This window comes from Pempheris klunzingeri, chromosome 12, assembly GCF_042242105.1.
Source record: "Pempheris klunzingeri isolate RE-2024b chromosome 12, fPemKlu1.hap1, whole genome shotgun sequence".
NCBI lineage: Eukaryota > Metazoa > Chordata > Actinopteri > Acropomatiformes > Pempheridae > Pempheris > Pempheris klunzingeri.
Genome location: NC_092023.1, coordinates 17,095,163 through 17,112,588, shown reverse-complemented (window position 1 = coordinate 17,112,588; position 17,426 = coordinate 17,095,163). Strand labels below are relative to the sequence as shown.

Here is a 17,426-nt window from a genome sequence, read left to right as displayed (position 1 = left end):
ATATAATTTATACTGTGCCTTATATACTGTATATATCTTTATGTATATATCTTTTTATATCATCTATTTTTTATATAATCTGTTATTTCTGTTATGCCTTTATTAGCTGAGTAAACACTGGTCTGTGCAACGACTGAGGTATATTCTGTTCCCCTCCATCCCACCTTGTCGATCTTGTCCAGCCACTCCTTGTTGGACTGCAGTTCAGCCATGAAGGCCTGGTGTTTGAGCCACTTGCTGTGCAGGTTCCTGGCCTCGTCGTATGACATGTCCTGAGCCGTCAGCATCTTCTCATTTATCCACAGAGACAGCTGAAGACACACAGACAGCAGATTACGTCCAGTACAAGCCCCGGACCTTTGATTCATGGACGACTCTCCACTACATTGCTGCAGGTAAACTGAATTAGTGTTAATAACCAGGGTGTGCTTTACCTCCTGGCAGTCCTGCAGGAACTTCTGCAGGTCTCTGTTGTCCTTCAGCCTCGCCAGCAGGTCGCTGGCTGCTGATCGGTTCTTCTTGTGTCTGTAGAATCAAAAGCAATATGTTACACGTTACCGTAGTTGGGTTAGAACATAACACTGCTTCATAAGGCTAGGTCACTAAGCAGCCGGTCTGGTACAGACAGAGGAGGAGTGTCTTGCTCAAGGGCTACTAGAGGTAATGAATGAAGGACAGGAGAGTATTAACCATTTGGTTTTCTCCAGGAACTTAACAATATAAGTCTCAAGCCTGGTTCTACAGCCATTAAAGCTGCAACTAACCCGAAACATTAGATAACTGACATGTGAAACAAAAAAAAAAAACAAGCAAATCTTAATATTTAAGAAGCCTTACCCACTAAATGTTTGCTTACTTAATGAAATAATTGTTTATAATGAAGACAGCCCCCCCGACAAACTGACAGAATATTGGTCACCTCTGGTCGATGGAGTCCACCTTCTCCTGGATGCGCTCGATGTTGATGTTGCCGTCGGTTACCAGGCGGCGGCCGGTGTCAACCACAGCGCTGATCTTCTCCTCGTTGGCATCCATGGTGGTCATGAAGTCCTCCTGCTTCTTGATGGCGGCCTCGGCCCCCTCCAGAGTGGTGGGCATCTCAGTGTGAGCCAGGACATACTCCTGACAGGCAAACACACACAGGAGACATTCAAGGGTGATGATGGCATTCAGCCACAGACTGATGGAGCTATCCATCCATCCATCCATCCATCCATCCATCCATCGTCTATTCCGCTTATCCGCCAGGGTCACGGGGGGGGCTGGAGCCAATCCCAGCTGACATTGGACTGGTCGCCAGCCAATCACAGGGTCAATACATAGCCTAAGCTGCATGTTTTTGGACGGTTTTACATCAGACCGTCCTTTCTGACAGGGAACTGAAGTGATTCTTTCTTTCTTTATACTTGCTCAAAGCCACCAAACTCCATTGCCAAAAATAGTAATTTTACTTGTCAGATCGTCAGTAGTTCGCTGATGTACTGCTGCCTCAATCTGATACTAAGTTTCTGCTATTGTGTGACTTAACGTGTTTTAAATGGTTACTTCGGATCCAGATGAATGGATCCTTCCTGCTTCTCCAAACTGAGAGCATGCCTACTGCCATCTGCTGTAGGTAATGCACTGACGATGGATAAGGACCTCATACAAAAAATGAAAACTATTCCTTTGAACAAAGGTCTTTTTCCGAGGAATACATGCTCATCAGCAAATGACTATCTTGTTTTTATGTGATTGTGTGCTTGAAAACAGTCATTTCACATTGTCTGAAGATGTTGTTGTAATTTAGGCCTTCTACCACTTGGTGGCAGCCTCTGACCTCCTCAAAGTGGGAGGGCAGAGACGCAGTCCTGGTAAATGGAATAAGGAGAGGAGAAGGACAGAGGGTCATCACAGTTTTCCCAGGACCCCAGTGTGACTTTAAATGTCCTGTTTTGTCCGAGCTGCACTTAACCTGAAGATCCAGTTAACAAAAGCAGGAAATCCTCTTTGATTACAGTTCTGTATGACAACTAATCTACTAATTGTTCCTCTACCTCTATCCATTTTTAACTACTTATCCTGTACAGGGTCACCGTGGGGTTGGAGCCTATCCCAGCATGCACTGGGTGGGGGAGGTGTACAGCCTGGACCGTCACAGGAACAGTGAGAGTGTGTGATCTGGTCTAACCCACATGATGCTGGACTGGACGAGCGCCCAGTCAGAGGTTTATCTGCTGATCTGAGTGTCTTTGTGTGTCACCATCACACTAATGAGAGAACGGTTCACCCTGTGGTCAGATCACATGTCAACAACTACATGAAATCAAACTCCACTCTGAAATATTCTGCGTCCACAGCAGGGACAACGTCTGAGAGAAGGCAGGCAGAGAAGTCTTCGGGCTTATTTCAAAAACATAACAGTCAGTAAGTCAGTGATCAAAACGTTTACTGGCTGACAGGATATGGATATCAGTCTCAGAGGTAGATGGATATTAGTCTTAGCTTAGCTTAGCTCAAAGACAGCATTACTCCAGTAAAATAGAAAAAAATGCCCCTTGCATCAACTAAGAGCTGCCTGATCTGATCTGATCATCTCACCTGACTTATATTCACAAAGTGTTGAAGTTATGGCTGCAGCTCATGGTTGTATTTTTATTGCTGATTAATTTCTCGATTAATCAATTAGTTGTCGGGTGAAAAATTTCAATGTTTCCCAAAGCCTAAGATTATGTTCTTAAATGTCTTTTGTCTACAACCCAACAATATTAAGTTTACTGTCACAGAGGAGAAAAGAATCTCATGACTAACAAAGACAACTCAGGAAAACCAAACTCTAGGATTGTAAATGTACTTCAGACATCAACAGCTGACACTATAGACACCACAGATGTGTTTTTCTGCAGTCTGGGGTTCACCAAAGCTCGATGTGCAGGGTTGATGACATGGCAGGGTTACCTGGTTGTTTAGGAAGGCCTCGGCCTGCTTGGTGTCCCTGAGGAACAGCTGGTAAGCGTGGGACTGGGACAGTAGGTTCTGCCGGTTCTCCCACATCTTGTGGAGCTCGTTCCAGCCGGTGTCCAGTGCCTGCAGCCGCTGTCGCAGGAACATGTACTGCGCGTCTGTCTGACCCTGTGTTACCATCTCGCCCATGTCACGCATCTTCTGGTAGTCCTCCTCGTAGTTGCGGATCTCGTTCTTTATGCCCTCATGCTGGGCCAGCAGCTTCTCTGCCTCAGCCAGCGTGTTGGGCATGTCCTCGGAGGCGATGGCCGTCTGTGTCCGCGACAGCCACGACTGGAAGTCGTCCACTTCGCGGAGGAACTGCTGCAGCTTGCTGGCCTCGCCAAGAGACTCCTCCCGGTTCTTCATGCTGTCCTGAAAACAGAAAACAGAGGGGTCATGCAGCACATTCACAGAGAAGTGGAGTTTGTTGCCTTTTTTTTAAATTAAGACTACACATAAAGTAATCTCTGTTTCGCTAAGAGAGCAGCGGACGAGGTTCATATGGCTTCAACAGCACTCCAGGAATTTAAGAATTTGTATGTCACAACATGGAAGAACACCGGAAGAACTGCACTGTGATTATTGGCTACAGAATCCATTGAAATTAAATACGTGTCTTTGGTTGAAACTAAATCAGAAACTGCACCAGTTTAAATGATGGTTAGAAGATATGTCTTTTTCTTTATTTGCTGTGGATGGTTTTAAACAGATTTAAGGTCAGAGTGTAGATTTCAAACAGATTTCAGGTGTTGCTGATCTTATACTGTGACAGAGATCCTCCTACCTTCATCTCGTCCCAGACGCCGGTGATCTCAGCCAGACGTCCCTTGATCGCCTCTGACTGTTCCGGGTGCTCGGAGCTCAAACGGTCCGCCTCTTTTCCCAGGTCGCCCAGCTTGTCTTCGATGGCGGCCAAGTCACGCTCCATCCCCGTCAGCTTCCTCTGCAGGGCCATGACGCCGGCAAGGTCATTCCCAAGCTCCTGAGTTGACTCGATCAACTGAGGGAGGGAAGGATGGATGAGTAGGACAAATTACATTACAGTAGATAAGTTACTGTTGTGCAGCCACACCATTTTGATGTGAACCTTGCTGATGGGTTGTTCTGAGCCTTTGTAATCTAAAAACAGAATTGTTCACATTTTTGAAAACTGGTATAATTAAAAGTATGCCGAATTAGCTATTAGCAGCCCCTGTTTGCAGCGTATCGACTGATGTAGAGACAATCAAAAATGGATTTGTTTAATCCTGAAGAAAACTTAAAAACATGAAGAGCATCTTTTTTTTTTTAAAGATTTCCAAGCAGGATTGCAGGTATTGATTCTTATGGACATGGGATACTGATAACACCTGGAAGTGTGAGTCTCACTGAATCTAACAGTGTGTGTATCATTTCTGTATGGCCAGATTTTTATGGTCAGAAGTTATGACTCAGTGAATTTGTCTGATTTTTTATTCAAATTTCTGCCATCGGTCACTAAGAGTTCAAAAGCAGTCAAACTAAAATATCTGTTGTTTTTAGAACACCTGAATCTTGTGCCTCATGGTCTCCCCCTGGCTACTCTCTGTGGGGGCTGTAGAAGCAGACTCACCTTGGTCTTCTCTTTGATCCAGGACTTGGTCTCGTTACACTCCAGGTGGTAGTTCTGGACGCCCAGAGCCGAGCTCAGACTGTCTTTCTTCTGGTCCACCAGATCTCTGAACTGACTCCATCTGGACAGACAGACAGAGACACCATCAGCAACTATATGAAGTAATCCTGAAGGAGGACCGAGTACCTGCCAGGTGGGTTACCTGGTCTTTATTTTTTCTGTATATTTACTGTATAGTTCAATCAAAGTATGTTCATCTGTTTATTCACCTGAATAATCTGCATGTACCTCCAGTTCAATTTATTAAAAGATTAGTTACTGTTAAATCTCAGTTTAATAACACAGGTAATCAGAGTTTAGATACGCTTTTAATCAATGAATGTACCTGTTTAACTTCCATTAAATACATTTCAGTAAATTGACCCGTTTAATCCTAGTTTAGTGACCTGATAGTTAGACAAGTTCTTTTTCTACATCATTTGTCTAATTAATTCCAGTTTAACTTTAGTTAACTTCTTAATTAGTTTTCTTTATAATCTGTTTATCTTTTCGGTCTTACTTTATTTAACTGTTCAATCTCATCAATCCCATTTTGTAATCAAAGTTTACAGACCTGCTGAATCATGGTTTAGTTTACATGTTAATCTCAGTTTATTTACACCTTTAATCCAGATTTACAGGTCTGTTAAAAAAAAGTTTATCTCCCCTTTGACTCTTACAGCAGTGAAATTAAATCCTAGATTTACTGCTTTAATTACACTCTTAATAAAATGATTTGCCTGCATGATTGCAGCTTTTTCTATTTGTTAAAAACTAGTTTTGTTGTTTGTTTTATTTCAGTTCATCATAAAGAGTCTTCTTGCCTGATTAATCCCCAATTAATGATTACTGTTTAGGAAGTTTTAATCCCAGTTTGGAAAGTTGCTTAATCCCAGTTAATGACCTAATCTCATTATTCATCAAAGCTAAAGTGCCTGTTTGATCCCAATTACACGTACAGTTGGCACTACAGTAAATAACCTCTTAATTTGAGATAATTTTCCTTTCAGTCCAGTCCTCTGCTCCTGTTCAGTCCTATTTCACCTCTTAATCTAAATTTAGCTTCGTAGTTAACCCCACTTGAACCAAACATGGAGCCCCATTTAATTCCAGTTCATTAACCAGTTTATATTATGTGAATGACATAGCTAAAGACTGAGTGAATGATGATGAGGATCCCAGTTTACGAGCTGGTTTAATCCCAGTTGGATTACCTGGTGTTGAGTTTGTCCTGCTGGGCTTTGATCTCCCTCTCACTGGGATGTCCGCTGTGGATCAGTTGCCTGGCGACCTGGTTGACCACGGCAACCCTGGATGCCTGGTTGTTCATCTCCGGCTCCAAACTCTCAAATCTGGACAAAGACGGATGGAGTCAGACATCATGACAAACATCGAAGATTAAATTCTGGCTTTAACGTTTTATAAAGTGATGTGTTGAATATTGAATATTTATGGCTTTTTGGGTGAGGAGGGTTCCCCGGCCGTCAACAAGAGACGTTACAGTTACATGTTTAGCATCTAGAAACTATCTTCTCTATGTGTTCACAAGCTTCCAGTAAACAGGTTTCATGTTGCTGTGAGGAGAAAATGTAAAATTTAACATTAACACTTCAGATTATGGCGCAATAAAATATGGTTATAAATAACAGCTGAGCAGGACATTTACCACCTAAAAATAAACTTACTCTCAGTGATCTCTGATTGATTTCTCTTCTGATATTTACTGTTACTTCTTGGCTGAAATACATGTTTACATGTCTGTATTAAGATAAACTGGTCTGACAGTATCTTTATGATGAACGTTGATAGTTTTACAAATATAAAAAAAATTCAACAGGTTTCATAGCACTATAACAGAAGCATGTCACAGCTGGAAAGATGTTTTGTTTTTATCAAAGTGAGACGTCTCTGCAGCAGAGGTGTGCAAATATTGATGAAACTGAAACTGGTGCAACATGAGCAGAGAAAAGGGAAAAAATGTGTGGATTGGGAATGATACGGAGAGGAAAAAGTTTCTGGGAAAGAAAAAGGGCAAAGAGAACACACACACACACACACACAGAGTTAACCAGCGTCTGGGAAACGCTCCATGTGATGTTTTGCGGTTGAACAATATGAAGAGACAAGTGGCTGAAAACCAGAGTCTAAGTCTTCTGTGAACGAATTGTGTAACCACAGTCCAAAATACACACACACACACACACACACACACACACACACACACACACACAGTGTGGGACCTGCAGTCTGGTCTAATGAACAGTTTACTGCTGCCCAATTTTGTTCCTTTGAAGGCAGTTTGAAAATGATCGGTGATGCTGACATGTTGTTGTCAACTTTTAAATTGACTATTTTGATCTTTTAAGAGACAAAAAGTAAAAATTTACTGATTCCAGTTTCTAAAATGTGAATATTTTCTAGTTTCTTTCCTCCTCTATGACAGTAAACTGAATATCTTTGGACTGTGGACAAAATTAGGTATTTGACGTCACCATTAAATTTTACGGACCAAGCAAATAATAGAAAAAGAAAACAAGCAATAGATTAATCAACAATGAAAACAATCGTTAGTTGTTTTCTGCCCTCCTTTAAAAAGACTTGAGTTTCCGTTACCCAACAGTAAAATTTTAACAGGGAAAACTACCACACGTGCTTTATCCCTTTCACCGACACGTTTTCCTTTTTGTTCTTCTGAATGTTTTAGAAAATGTATTGATTGTCTAATCAAATCAAATGAAGTCAACTTATTGATTGTATAATGTCGGCGAGTTCCACGAGTCGAGTCCTGTCCAGTTCCATTGCATTAGACAGAAGGCAGACATCTCTACAGCCTAAATCTCCAAAACTCAACAACCCACCCCTAAACGACCTAGAGTGATAAACAGCACTCCAGGTAAGAGGAACAATATGTATTTCTGATTTTGGGGTGAACTCTCCCTTTAAAGACTTAAATTTTCCTAAAAGAAACAGTTAACTTTCACAGTGAAAGTTGATCCGATTGGGAGAAGAGACTGTTGTCCCCTTGGTGGTGCGTTTTGGGACACACCGACATTATAGAATCAATGAATTAATGTCATTTGATTTGATTCGGTCATTAAACAACATACACGCAGCACATTTTCCAAAACACTATTTTTGATTTTGGAACTGTTCCTTTAAGTGTTTTCAGGTGGAATGCACCTTTTCTCCCCGACTGAAAATGTATTATTTATCTCTTTATCTGACTGTGAAGCCCCTTATGTTTCTGAAAGTGTTACACGACTAAAGGTTTGTGTTATTAGAACGATTGCAGATGCAGTAAACACAAACTTAGTGGCTCTAAACTGATGCTTGATGAACCCAAACTCTCCGCTCTGGTTCTCACCGGTGCTGGACCACCTCCAGGTCCTCCAGTTTCTCTGGGATCTCCATGCTGTTGAGCCACAACTCCTTCTCGTCGATCCAAACCTCGCAGGCGCTGGCTTCGCTCAGCATCTTGTAGAGCGCCAGGGCGTCCTGCAGCGCCTGCTTCCTGAGCCGCGTCAGCTCCACCACCTCCTTGTAGCGCTCCTCGATGCCCGCCAGCCGGTTCTGAACCTGCAGACACACGACCGACGGCAACCAAAGGCCGTCAGAGACTGCAGAGACACTAAAACCAAGCTTGTTGTGTTTGTGGTCTGTCGGAGTTTCACCTCCTCTGAGTTGGCCTTCTCGGCTGGGAGCGTGCGGGACTGTTCGTGCAGAGCGTCGATGACGGGCCGGTAGCTGCCGATCTCCTCGGCCACGTCCTTGTGTTTCTTCACCAGCGCCTGAGCGGAGAACTCGTCGTGGCCAACGTCCACGCTGGAGACGATCCGCAGCACGTCCAGCATCCACGTGTCGATGTCGTCAGCATCAGCCTGCGGGCGGAAAATTAAACGTTTAATATAACCGAATTCACAAGAACCTCAATCATTTCTTTTATTTATTATTCTATTTTCACGTCTTTGTCCAGCAGACAGTAATGTTTGGTTCTTATCTAGATTTGTTTTTGCTGCCTGAGCAGAAAACGAATTTAAAATGTTTTGTTGGTTTCCTCTTACTGATGTTCTGCAGATGTCTGACTAGAGAAAAAAAAACAGCAGCAGTGAATATTGCTGCCTTTCTGGCTGCTAGATAAGGAAGAACTGAATCATATAGAGATGCCCAAAAACAGCAAATAGGAAATGCAGCTTTGTGCTTTCAAATCCAATCAGATGGTTTCACTGAGAAACTACTAATGTGTGTTTTCACCTGGAACTGGTGCTGGTTGCAGGCCTCCTGCAGACGAGCTTTACGGACGGCAGACAGACGCTCCAGAGCCGCCCACTGCTCCTGCAGCACAGAGGGAGGAAGGTGTGAGGAAATTATGCAATACTAATGTTAGAATGATTTACATAAAAACTCAGATCTTTACGTCTTCCATAGCATTTTTTTCAGGGCTGTACTCAGGATTGTAGAAAGACTGATGTCATGTGTCCAACATGCAGGTTTTTCAACGTAAAAGTTTTTTTCACTTTTTGACAAACCAACCAGTGGGGTTGTGGTAACAATACCTCCATATTGTCTGTATTTTCTTTTCTTTTCTTTTAATACCTCCTATAAGATTAAATATATAACTGAAATTATTAAAATGACACAATGACAATACATATACATGATGGTGTAATATAATAAAATGAATTATGAGAGACTTTTAAGGCCTCATTGTCTCAACATCAAGAATAATGTGTTAATCAATTTGACCTTTCAACACCATTGTTATTATCTTTTTAGTATTTGACAGTTTTAAGAAGCAGATCAGGAATCATTTTTGTGATCTTGCTTTTGATTTACTTTTTTTTCCCTACATATTATTTTTATGTGTTTGTCCTTATTTATTTATTGGTACATTTATTATTTAGTATTGGTACAATACCACTGGTAGGGATCTTATTTTTTCTTGTAAAGCATTTTGAGCTGCATGTTATGAATGAAAGATGTCGTATAAATAATAAAGTTTATTATTATTGGACGTTTAATTTCCCGTGGATCAGAGGCTCTGCTGGCAGCTGATGCCTACCTGGATGTCCTGGATGCGTTCTTTAATCTTTTCGGCTCCAAAGTGGTTGTTGGCCACCAGCTCCTCGCCCTGTTTGATGGTCTGCTGCAGGTGGGCAGCTCGCCCGCTCATCTCGTCTTCAAAGGCTTTGTGCTGACTCAGCAGGCGCACCGCTCCCGTCAGATCCTTCCCATAATCCTCGGAGGACAGGATCTGCTCCTTCTCCCTGATCCAACCCTCCTACAAACCGCAGAAACATTCATGTCTCGGTCACATCACAAACTCACCACAAACTCAAACAATTAAATTCAAGTCTGATCAGCAGTCTGCCGCCAGAGAAAGTGTAATAATTAGAATAACAGCAATAATAAGGACCTCTTCGGCCATTTCCCAGAAGAACTTCCAGAGGCGGCGGGACTCCTCAAGGCGAGCTCGCCGCTCTGCTGCCAGTTGATTCAGCTCCTGGTAGCAGAAGTCCATGTGAGCGACCCGATCCCTGATGATCTGAGGATCACAGGGCTTATAGCCTGAGGAGGAGGAGTTGGTTTAGAGGGAGAGCAACTATCTATTTGTTTCTGTCTGAACAAAGAACAACTGAGAGCAAATGAAGTGATAATAAAACCGTCTCTGTCCGTCTCACCCTCCATGTCATCGGCGAACTTCTGAGCGTTGCGGTTGACATTTCGGACTCGGTCGGCCTGGATGCCGATGTCGGCCTCCACCAGCGTGTGTTTCTGCAGCAGGTCCTCCACACCCAGCAGGTGTTTCCCATAATCCTGAGAGAGCAGCAGCATCTGCAGGGTGACAGAGATCAAAACAGCGAGACGTTAGATCAGCGGCCCCCGAACTTTTAAGGCCACCCAGGGGCTGACATACCCCCAACTCCCACACCTTAAAAAACACATGGCCTGTTTATAGTGAGAGGCATTAAGTTTATCATGCACAAATAATCAGAACATACATTCAGCTTTTACCATTGACTGTCTGAAGAAGTTCTTGTAGCCTCCTGCTTTGAAAAGTTAAGCCAACGCAGAGTAGCCTTAAATCTGCAATCTTTCTAATGTCCAGCAGGGGGCGACTCCTCTGGCTCACTATCCAGATTTTAGCGGCAGAAGTAACGCATATGTATTTTTTTTGTTTGGTTAGGTTCAGGCATGACCTGCCAGTGATTGGTTAGTCAGCAGGTAGTCCTGCTGTAAAGCCTCTAAATGGGACCATAATTTACTAAATGAACATCCTGCTGTGTTGAAGAAGACTGTAAACTAATGACTGAGACCATAAACTCATTATGAATGTTTACTGAGGCAATAAATCAGGTGAGAAGTCGGCTCATTTTCTCATAGACTTCCATCCAATCAGACCTCTGTTTTAACGGCCGTTAAGCCAAGATGGCGACTTTGAAATTGCTAAAGTTTCGAAATAGCTGTCCGCAAACCAACAGGTGACATCACCATGGAAACCCCCTCTTCTTTCATACAGTCAGTGGTTTCTAGGCTGCATTTTACAGTCACTGGATCAGATGGAATCACTCTTGCACTGTTTCCCCAAAGCTGGACTAAAAACATTTGGTTTCTGGTGCGCCTCTGGTCTACCCTTCATCACCTTCATCATCTTCATCTCCTCCATCCACAGCCATAAATGTTCATCAAAATCATTTCCTGTATTATTTTCCGCCCACAAAAAACGTGAAGACGAAACCCAGCAAAAATTAAGCTGATTCCACGTCCGTACCTTCATCTCGTCCATCCAGTCCATGATGTAGAGCATCTCCTGGAAGACTCTCTGCAGGCCCAGGTTCAGCTCCAGCCTCAGCCTGCGGGCCTTCAGCAGCTCCAGCAGGTACTCCCACAGCCGGATCACGTTGTCTTTCCTGGCTGTGATGCGTTTGATGTCATGGTAACTCTCTGCCTCCAGCTCCTTCGCCACAGAAACCACCGCCTGCAGCAGCGAGAGGGGGGAGGATGGACAACAAATGATATCAGAAGAATAGCCATAAATGTTCCAACAGTGTTTCTTTCTTTGTTCTTTGTTTCTTTTCTTCTTTCTTTAACTACAAACAATATGAACCTTTCAACCGAGTTGACATTAAACTTCTTCATGCTAAAGAAACAGACACTTCTGGAAGCCCCTCAAATAGAAACCTTTCATGAAAAGTTTTCCTCTGATGAGTTCACTGATTTTGTTGTATCCATTTCATCAATAGTCCCCTCTGAGACAAACTCTGCCTGATCTCATTCTGTGTTTAATCTGCGTCTCCAGCTGAGAAAACACTGACCAATCAATGGGCAATTAATGATCAATAATCAAAGGATCCATGAACCAACCTGCACTCGCTCCTCGTAGGCTGCGATGTCTGTTTCTATGGCTTCATGTTTCTTAGTGGCAGCTTCTACAGCCTGGAGGTCAAATCCAAAGTTATCCTGGAGGAGAGAGGAAAGGAGATGAGGAGAGGAAAGGAGATGAGGAGAGATGGAGAGAGGAGAGGAAAGAAGTCACGGAGAGGAGAGAGGGGAGGATATGAGGGAAAGACAGAGAAACATTTGGACAAATGATTATTATTTATGTATGTTAATACTTCTATGACCGGCTCAGTAATAACAGGAACATATAAACAGGACTGACGGACTGTTCCTGAACTTTAAACCGGACAGGATATGTGAGCACATATCTGGTGAAAGTTTCGGCGAAAGTCGAGAACGTGGTGAAAAGTTATGCGTTACCTGGGAGACCAGCCTCTGGTTTTCGCTCAGCCACGTCTCCCTCATGGCGGCTTTGCGGTCGAAGCGCCGGGCGAGCTGCTCCAGTTTCTCCTGACGGATCAGCTCAGTCCTCAGAGCCAGCTCCCGCTCATGCTCCGCCTTCTCCAGACGCTCCCATGCCTAAAACGACACACACATACACACCATATCAGCTAAACAGCTGCCCAAATGAAGGTGACAGTGACTCCGGCACAGATCAACATTAACAAAAACAGTAATTTTACCTCACAGAACACAGAAATTGCTGCCCTCCTGTTGCCTCAGTGTCTTAGTCTGTTTGTGTTCTTGTGTGTTACTCAATTATTGTGTTGGATCTGAACTAACCCTTTGAAATACTAGAGTCATTAAATAACACAAACAAACTAACTAATTGAGGCAACAATAGACCAGTAACTACTCTGTAAAATTACCATTTTTGTAAATGGATTCTGGTGGCTTTAAAGAAAGCGATTTAATGGCTGTTTGTGGTTAAATCTAAAGGATCTTCCAGGTTTGTCTCTGTAGGGATCCTTTCCATAATGTTGTCAGACACTTAACATAACAATCTGAATAACAATCTGAGCCTGTCAGTGGCAGAAACAAAGACTTTTTGTGGATGTACTTTGATCAGGTGCAGTTTCCCCAAAGGATTACATTGCAGCATGTTTGCTACCCATTGTTGCCTGCCAGCTGATGCAATCTACTGGACCAATTCCAAATGCTTTTGTAATCAAAATATGTAGAAATACGGCCCAGGTTTCGTACTGGAGTTACCTTAAGACTACCTAATGACACTAAATATGCACATTGGGAATCAGGAAGTGTAACGTTAGCAGCATGGTTGTTACACAGCATGGCGGCATGGTCATCGCTCACTCTGCATAGGCTTCAGCACATTTTAGTCAATAAGAGATAATTTCCTGAAATCATTTTTATTGTTGCAAATCAGTCACAATCTTAAGACCCCTATCTCTTCAAATTGTTTTAAACTTAGAGTAATGGAAGTGACTGTTAGCTGCAGCTGTTTCAACTAACAAACACATGGCTGAGCACTGCTGCTTTGTGTTATGTTTCCCTGTTCGATGTGCTGTTACCATTGTGATGTTGTCCTCTTGTGTGTTTGACGCTGCTTTTGAGCCCGTCTTGGCTACTTTCTCTCTAATAAAAGAGGTTTCTGTCTAAATGTGACTTGTTAAATAAGGTTAAATAAGGTCATCCAAACACAACAAACATATTTATAATTATGTTTAGATGACGACATTGCAGCAGCAGCAGCAGGTGTAGTTACCTTGTTGATGTCGGAGATGAGTTTGCCCTCTCGGGGAGTGAAGACTTTCTGGTTGTTGGCTCTCATCTTACTCTGGATGGTGAAAAGAAGAACCTCCAGGTTTCCCTTCTCTGTGAACCTGCACACACACGTAAAAACACACAAACACTATATTATTACTATTGTTATATCATGTTATATTTGGTTCCAGCTCCATGTTTAATGACACCTGAGCTGAAAAAATAAATGGAGAAATTCTGCAGTATAGTGACGAACTCAGACAAAATCCAACAAAAACGACACAATATTTGAAGCTGTAAAAACATACTGCGTATTTTCTGTTGGATTTTCCTGGAATTAGAGATTCAAGTTAGCTCTTGAATGAGCCATTTGTATTACGTGATCCTTCCTTAACCTGAACCTCAGTGATCTGAGGTCAAATCAGTCAGACTTTCACATCATTCCTGGATCTACTTCCCTAACCCGAACCCTACTGGAGAGTATCGGGTTCTCTTCTCTCCAAACCTTAGGACGAAATACACACAGGCTTTTGGCAGTATTTCTACCCTTTTTTTTCATTGGTTAATTTCTGCCCACCCTTAACCCGATTGCTGCTGGGCAGGTGGGATGTGAGGTTGAAAGAGGCTGAAACTCATCTCATTGTTTAATCTTGGTGAGCTGCGTTCAGGATCATCTAATTATGTGTGAACCTCACTCATGATTACAATAAGGCATGTTTACAATTTCCAGTCAGATCAGTGTGACTCTTTCCAGGAAAACTGTTTCTGCTCAGGTTCAAAAAAACACTCAGCTGGTTTTGGTGCTTTGTGCTTTTCCTCCTTCAGTCTGTGTGGGAGGAGAAGAAAGGTCAAACACAGAACTGGTGGTTTCCAGTGAGAAGTGAAGGGAGCGAGGGAGGAGATCTGTGCACTCCCCTGGGAGGGGATTATATTGTCACTTTTATTCTATACTCATGTTTTCATGTGGTTTTTCACAAGGAGGTGAAGACAAAAAGAGTCTGGGAGAGCAAGTTTATTGCAATTTATTAGGGAGAGAAGAAGTGTTAGGAGGAGTATGAGGGCAAGGAAAGAAACAAATGAGAGGAGGATTTTTTGTTATGTTGTGTTTTGAGATTAAAGTTGAAATATCAAGAATAAAGTCAAACATTAAAAATAAATCAGATCAGATTTTTTTGTATTGCAAGATAAAAATGCAGAGAATAAAGCAGGTGCAGCAGGTAGTTAGGCTACCAAACCCACTCCTGATGTCTCCGGTTGTTGACCCTGCCTTTAGAGGAGAATTTCCTCCTTCTGCTCACTAACATTATTTTTTAAATCAGTCAGTAATACTTGGCACCATTTGAGGGAAGTTTGAAGTAAAAGAAAAAGGCAGGATGAGCAGGATTTTCCTAAAAAACAATGAATAGATCATACAAAAATAATCCCCCTTCATCATCACATATGACCCGTAGAGATGTGAGCAGGACTGTTTTTTAAATTCTGCTCCTGCTGGATTTCTGACCGTCACCACCTGCTGTGTTCCAGATCCCATTAGATCCCAGATCCCAATGCAGTCCTAAATCATGTTCGCCTCCTCTGCATTTAAATGAAACACATTGATTTTTGTGAATCATTTGGCAAAATGATTCTTATTAGGTCTTATTATCAGCCTTCAAACCTTATATGAGTATCCATGGCAACGCTAGTGAACGTATTGAGGTTCAGTGGTATTTATTCTAAATAAACCAGCGGTTTATCAACATCGTTACAGTGTTGATCTTTGACTCGCATATGAAAGAACTAATTTCTACAATTTTCATTCTTTGACCGCCTGATCCTGTGAGATTTGCGTTGGTGCGGCTCCCAGTGCAGCGCTCTAGTGCCTGTGTCTGCAGAGACCCTGCTGATTTTTTTATTCTCCAATTCTTTTACCCGATTTCACACAGTGTGTGCTGTCACCTAAAATGTGGCGACCACGTCTCTCTCCTCTGCTCTCTGTTTGACAGCAGGATGAGGCTTTTGCACTCACACAAAATTTGGCGATCAGCAGAATCCCCGCAGGGATGTGCAGAGGTGTGGACGTGTTTGTTTGTGCTTTGGAAAGAAACAATTAGAAAATGGCTTTTTATGGCTCTGATTTACTGCTTTGTTCTCGCCAACGCAGCTCCCTCTCTTCATAAACTCTCTAGCTTGCTCGCTGAGCCGAGGAGGAGGAGGAGGGGCCAACTGCAAACAGCAACCAACAAATCCTGCGCAGTATGTCTGCAAATAATAAACTGGACGCTGCCTAATTGTCAGTGTGTGTGTGTGTGTGTGTGTGTGTGTAGAGTGCTGACTGACTTTGGCGGTTTCTCCACAGTGCGGTAGGTGTTGAAGGCCTGCAGCTGCTGCTGGACTCCCACCAGAGAGTTGGCAAACTTCCTGTTGTTGAGGATGATGATGGTCTGTTCGATCCACTCCAGCAGGTCTGACGCCAGAGACTCGTACTTCTCGATCATCTTCTCCGTCTCAATGGCGTTGTCCAAAACCTGGAGGAGGCACCAGAGGAAACAGGTTTAACAGAAAAACACCATCATGGTCCTTTAAGTGTCTACTGAGGTGAGAGCACGGGTGAGAGGGTGGGGGGCAGCCGGTCACCTTGCCGATCCTCTTCCCCTCCACCTTCAGCGCCTTCATCTTGGAGAAGTAGTGGTAGTAGGTCACAACGTAGGTGATGATGGACTTCTCATCAGGGTGGTCCACGCTGATGTCTGCACGCACACGCACAGAAAACAAAGGTCAGTGCATCAGGCTTCTGTCTCATTTTAAGAAACAACCTTTCCAGGACATTTTCCAGTGGTTTTTCACAGTCACATTGTTAACTGGTCGGCCTGGTACTGACACATTTTACCCTAGCTTTATTCCTCCTTATTTTATTCTGCAGCGTTCCTAGACGTGATGAGCTGATCAGCTCTAGGATGTCTTTTATTTTTAAACTTAGAAAGCTCTCCCAGACAGACACCTTGTTAGTCACTCCAAATACTGGCTGACACTCAGGTACCGGATTCACAAACATTTCCTTTAGATAAAACTCAACACTCGCAACACTCATAAGAAAAAAAGTGAGGAAGTGCTTTTGAATGTGTGTATTTTCAGTACAGTTTCATTTTGTATGAATTTCTGTGTTTTCTTATTTCTAATGAGGGCATGAGGCGTGTATGGTATGACGTGTGTGTGTGTGTGTGTGTGTGTGTGTGTGTGTGTGTGTGTGTGTGTGTGTGCTGTTCCTCACCCTCGGGGTCCAGCAGCTTTGTGAGGCCCAGGTGTTGCTCGGCCAGGTTGAAGGCATTCTGCAGGTTGTAGTGAGCGTTTGATTTCTTTAGCTTATCAAAGTCGATCAGGTCGGGTCTGAGGAATTACAAACAATTTTTTTTTAAATAACAACAGTAACAGAGACAGGTTGACATCAGGTGCAGGGGCAGGATCTTAGAACAAGTTCTCCCAAAGAGGATGACGCTACAGTTTTTTTTATTACTTGGATTTTTTGTATCTTATTTTTCAGCAAGAAGGTAAACAGGATGTTACTCTGCAGCCTTCTCAACACTGTTGGGAATATAATGCTGGTGAAAACTCTACTTATCTAATATTTTGTTGGGCAAAAATTAGTCCAAACAAAATATTCAAAGTCTAAAAATACTGAAATCATTTTGTAAAACACAGACTGTGTGGAAGTTTCTGACTGCAGGCTGAGAACTCCTCTGTCAGGCTGCTGAGAGGAGGAGCAGCTGTG

General features: G+C 42.9%; 2 protein-coding genes across 3 annotated transcripts in view; both read right to left on the bottom strand.

The window, feature by feature from the left end:
• Positions 1-17,426, bottom strand: part of LOC139210467 (spectrin beta chain, non-erythrocytic 1) — a 122,322-nt gene that overhangs the window by 25,607 nt on the left and 79,289 nt on the right. For both annotated transcript variants that reach the window (XM_070840449.1, XM_070840448.1), the window contains 20 exons: positions 16,929-17,044; positions 16,295-16,407; positions 15,998-16,185; positions 13,680-13,797; positions 12,374-12,532; positions 11,978-12,073; positions 11,385-11,591; positions 10,294-10,447; positions 10,029-10,180; positions 9,675-9,893; positions 8,867-8,947; positions 8,287-8,493; positions 7,980-8,191; positions 5,830-5,967; positions 4,577-4,697; positions 3,770-3,985; positions 2,938-3,357; positions 920-1,122; positions 435-525; positions 165-311 (listed from right to left, as the gene is read on the bottom strand). In XM_070840449.1, coding sequence (XP_070696550.1) covers positions 165-311; positions 435-525; positions 920-1,122; positions 2,938-3,357; positions 3,770-3,985; positions 4,577-4,697; positions 5,830-5,967; positions 7,980-8,191; positions 8,287-8,493; positions 8,867-8,947; positions 9,675-9,893; positions 10,029-10,180; positions 10,294-10,447; positions 11,385-11,591; positions 11,978-12,073; positions 12,374-12,532; positions 13,680-13,797; positions 15,998-16,185; positions 16,295-16,407; positions 16,929-17,044 — 3,358 coding nt within the window. The remainder of the gene's footprint in view (positions 1-164; positions 312-434; positions 526-919; positions 1,123-2,937; positions 3,358-3,769; positions 3,986-4,576; positions 4,698-5,829; positions 5,968-7,979; positions 8,192-8,286; positions 8,494-8,866; positions 8,948-9,674; positions 9,894-10,028; positions 10,181-10,293; positions 10,448-11,384; positions 11,592-11,977; positions 12,074-12,373; positions 12,533-13,679; positions 13,798-15,997; positions 16,186-16,294; positions 16,408-16,928; positions 17,045-17,426) is intronic.
• The window catches only part of rps27a (ribosomal protein S27a), a 263,072-nt gene that overhangs the window by 190,164 nt on the left and 55,482 nt on the right, over positions 1-17,426 (bottom strand). The gene's annotated exons all lie outside the window — the stretch shown is intronic.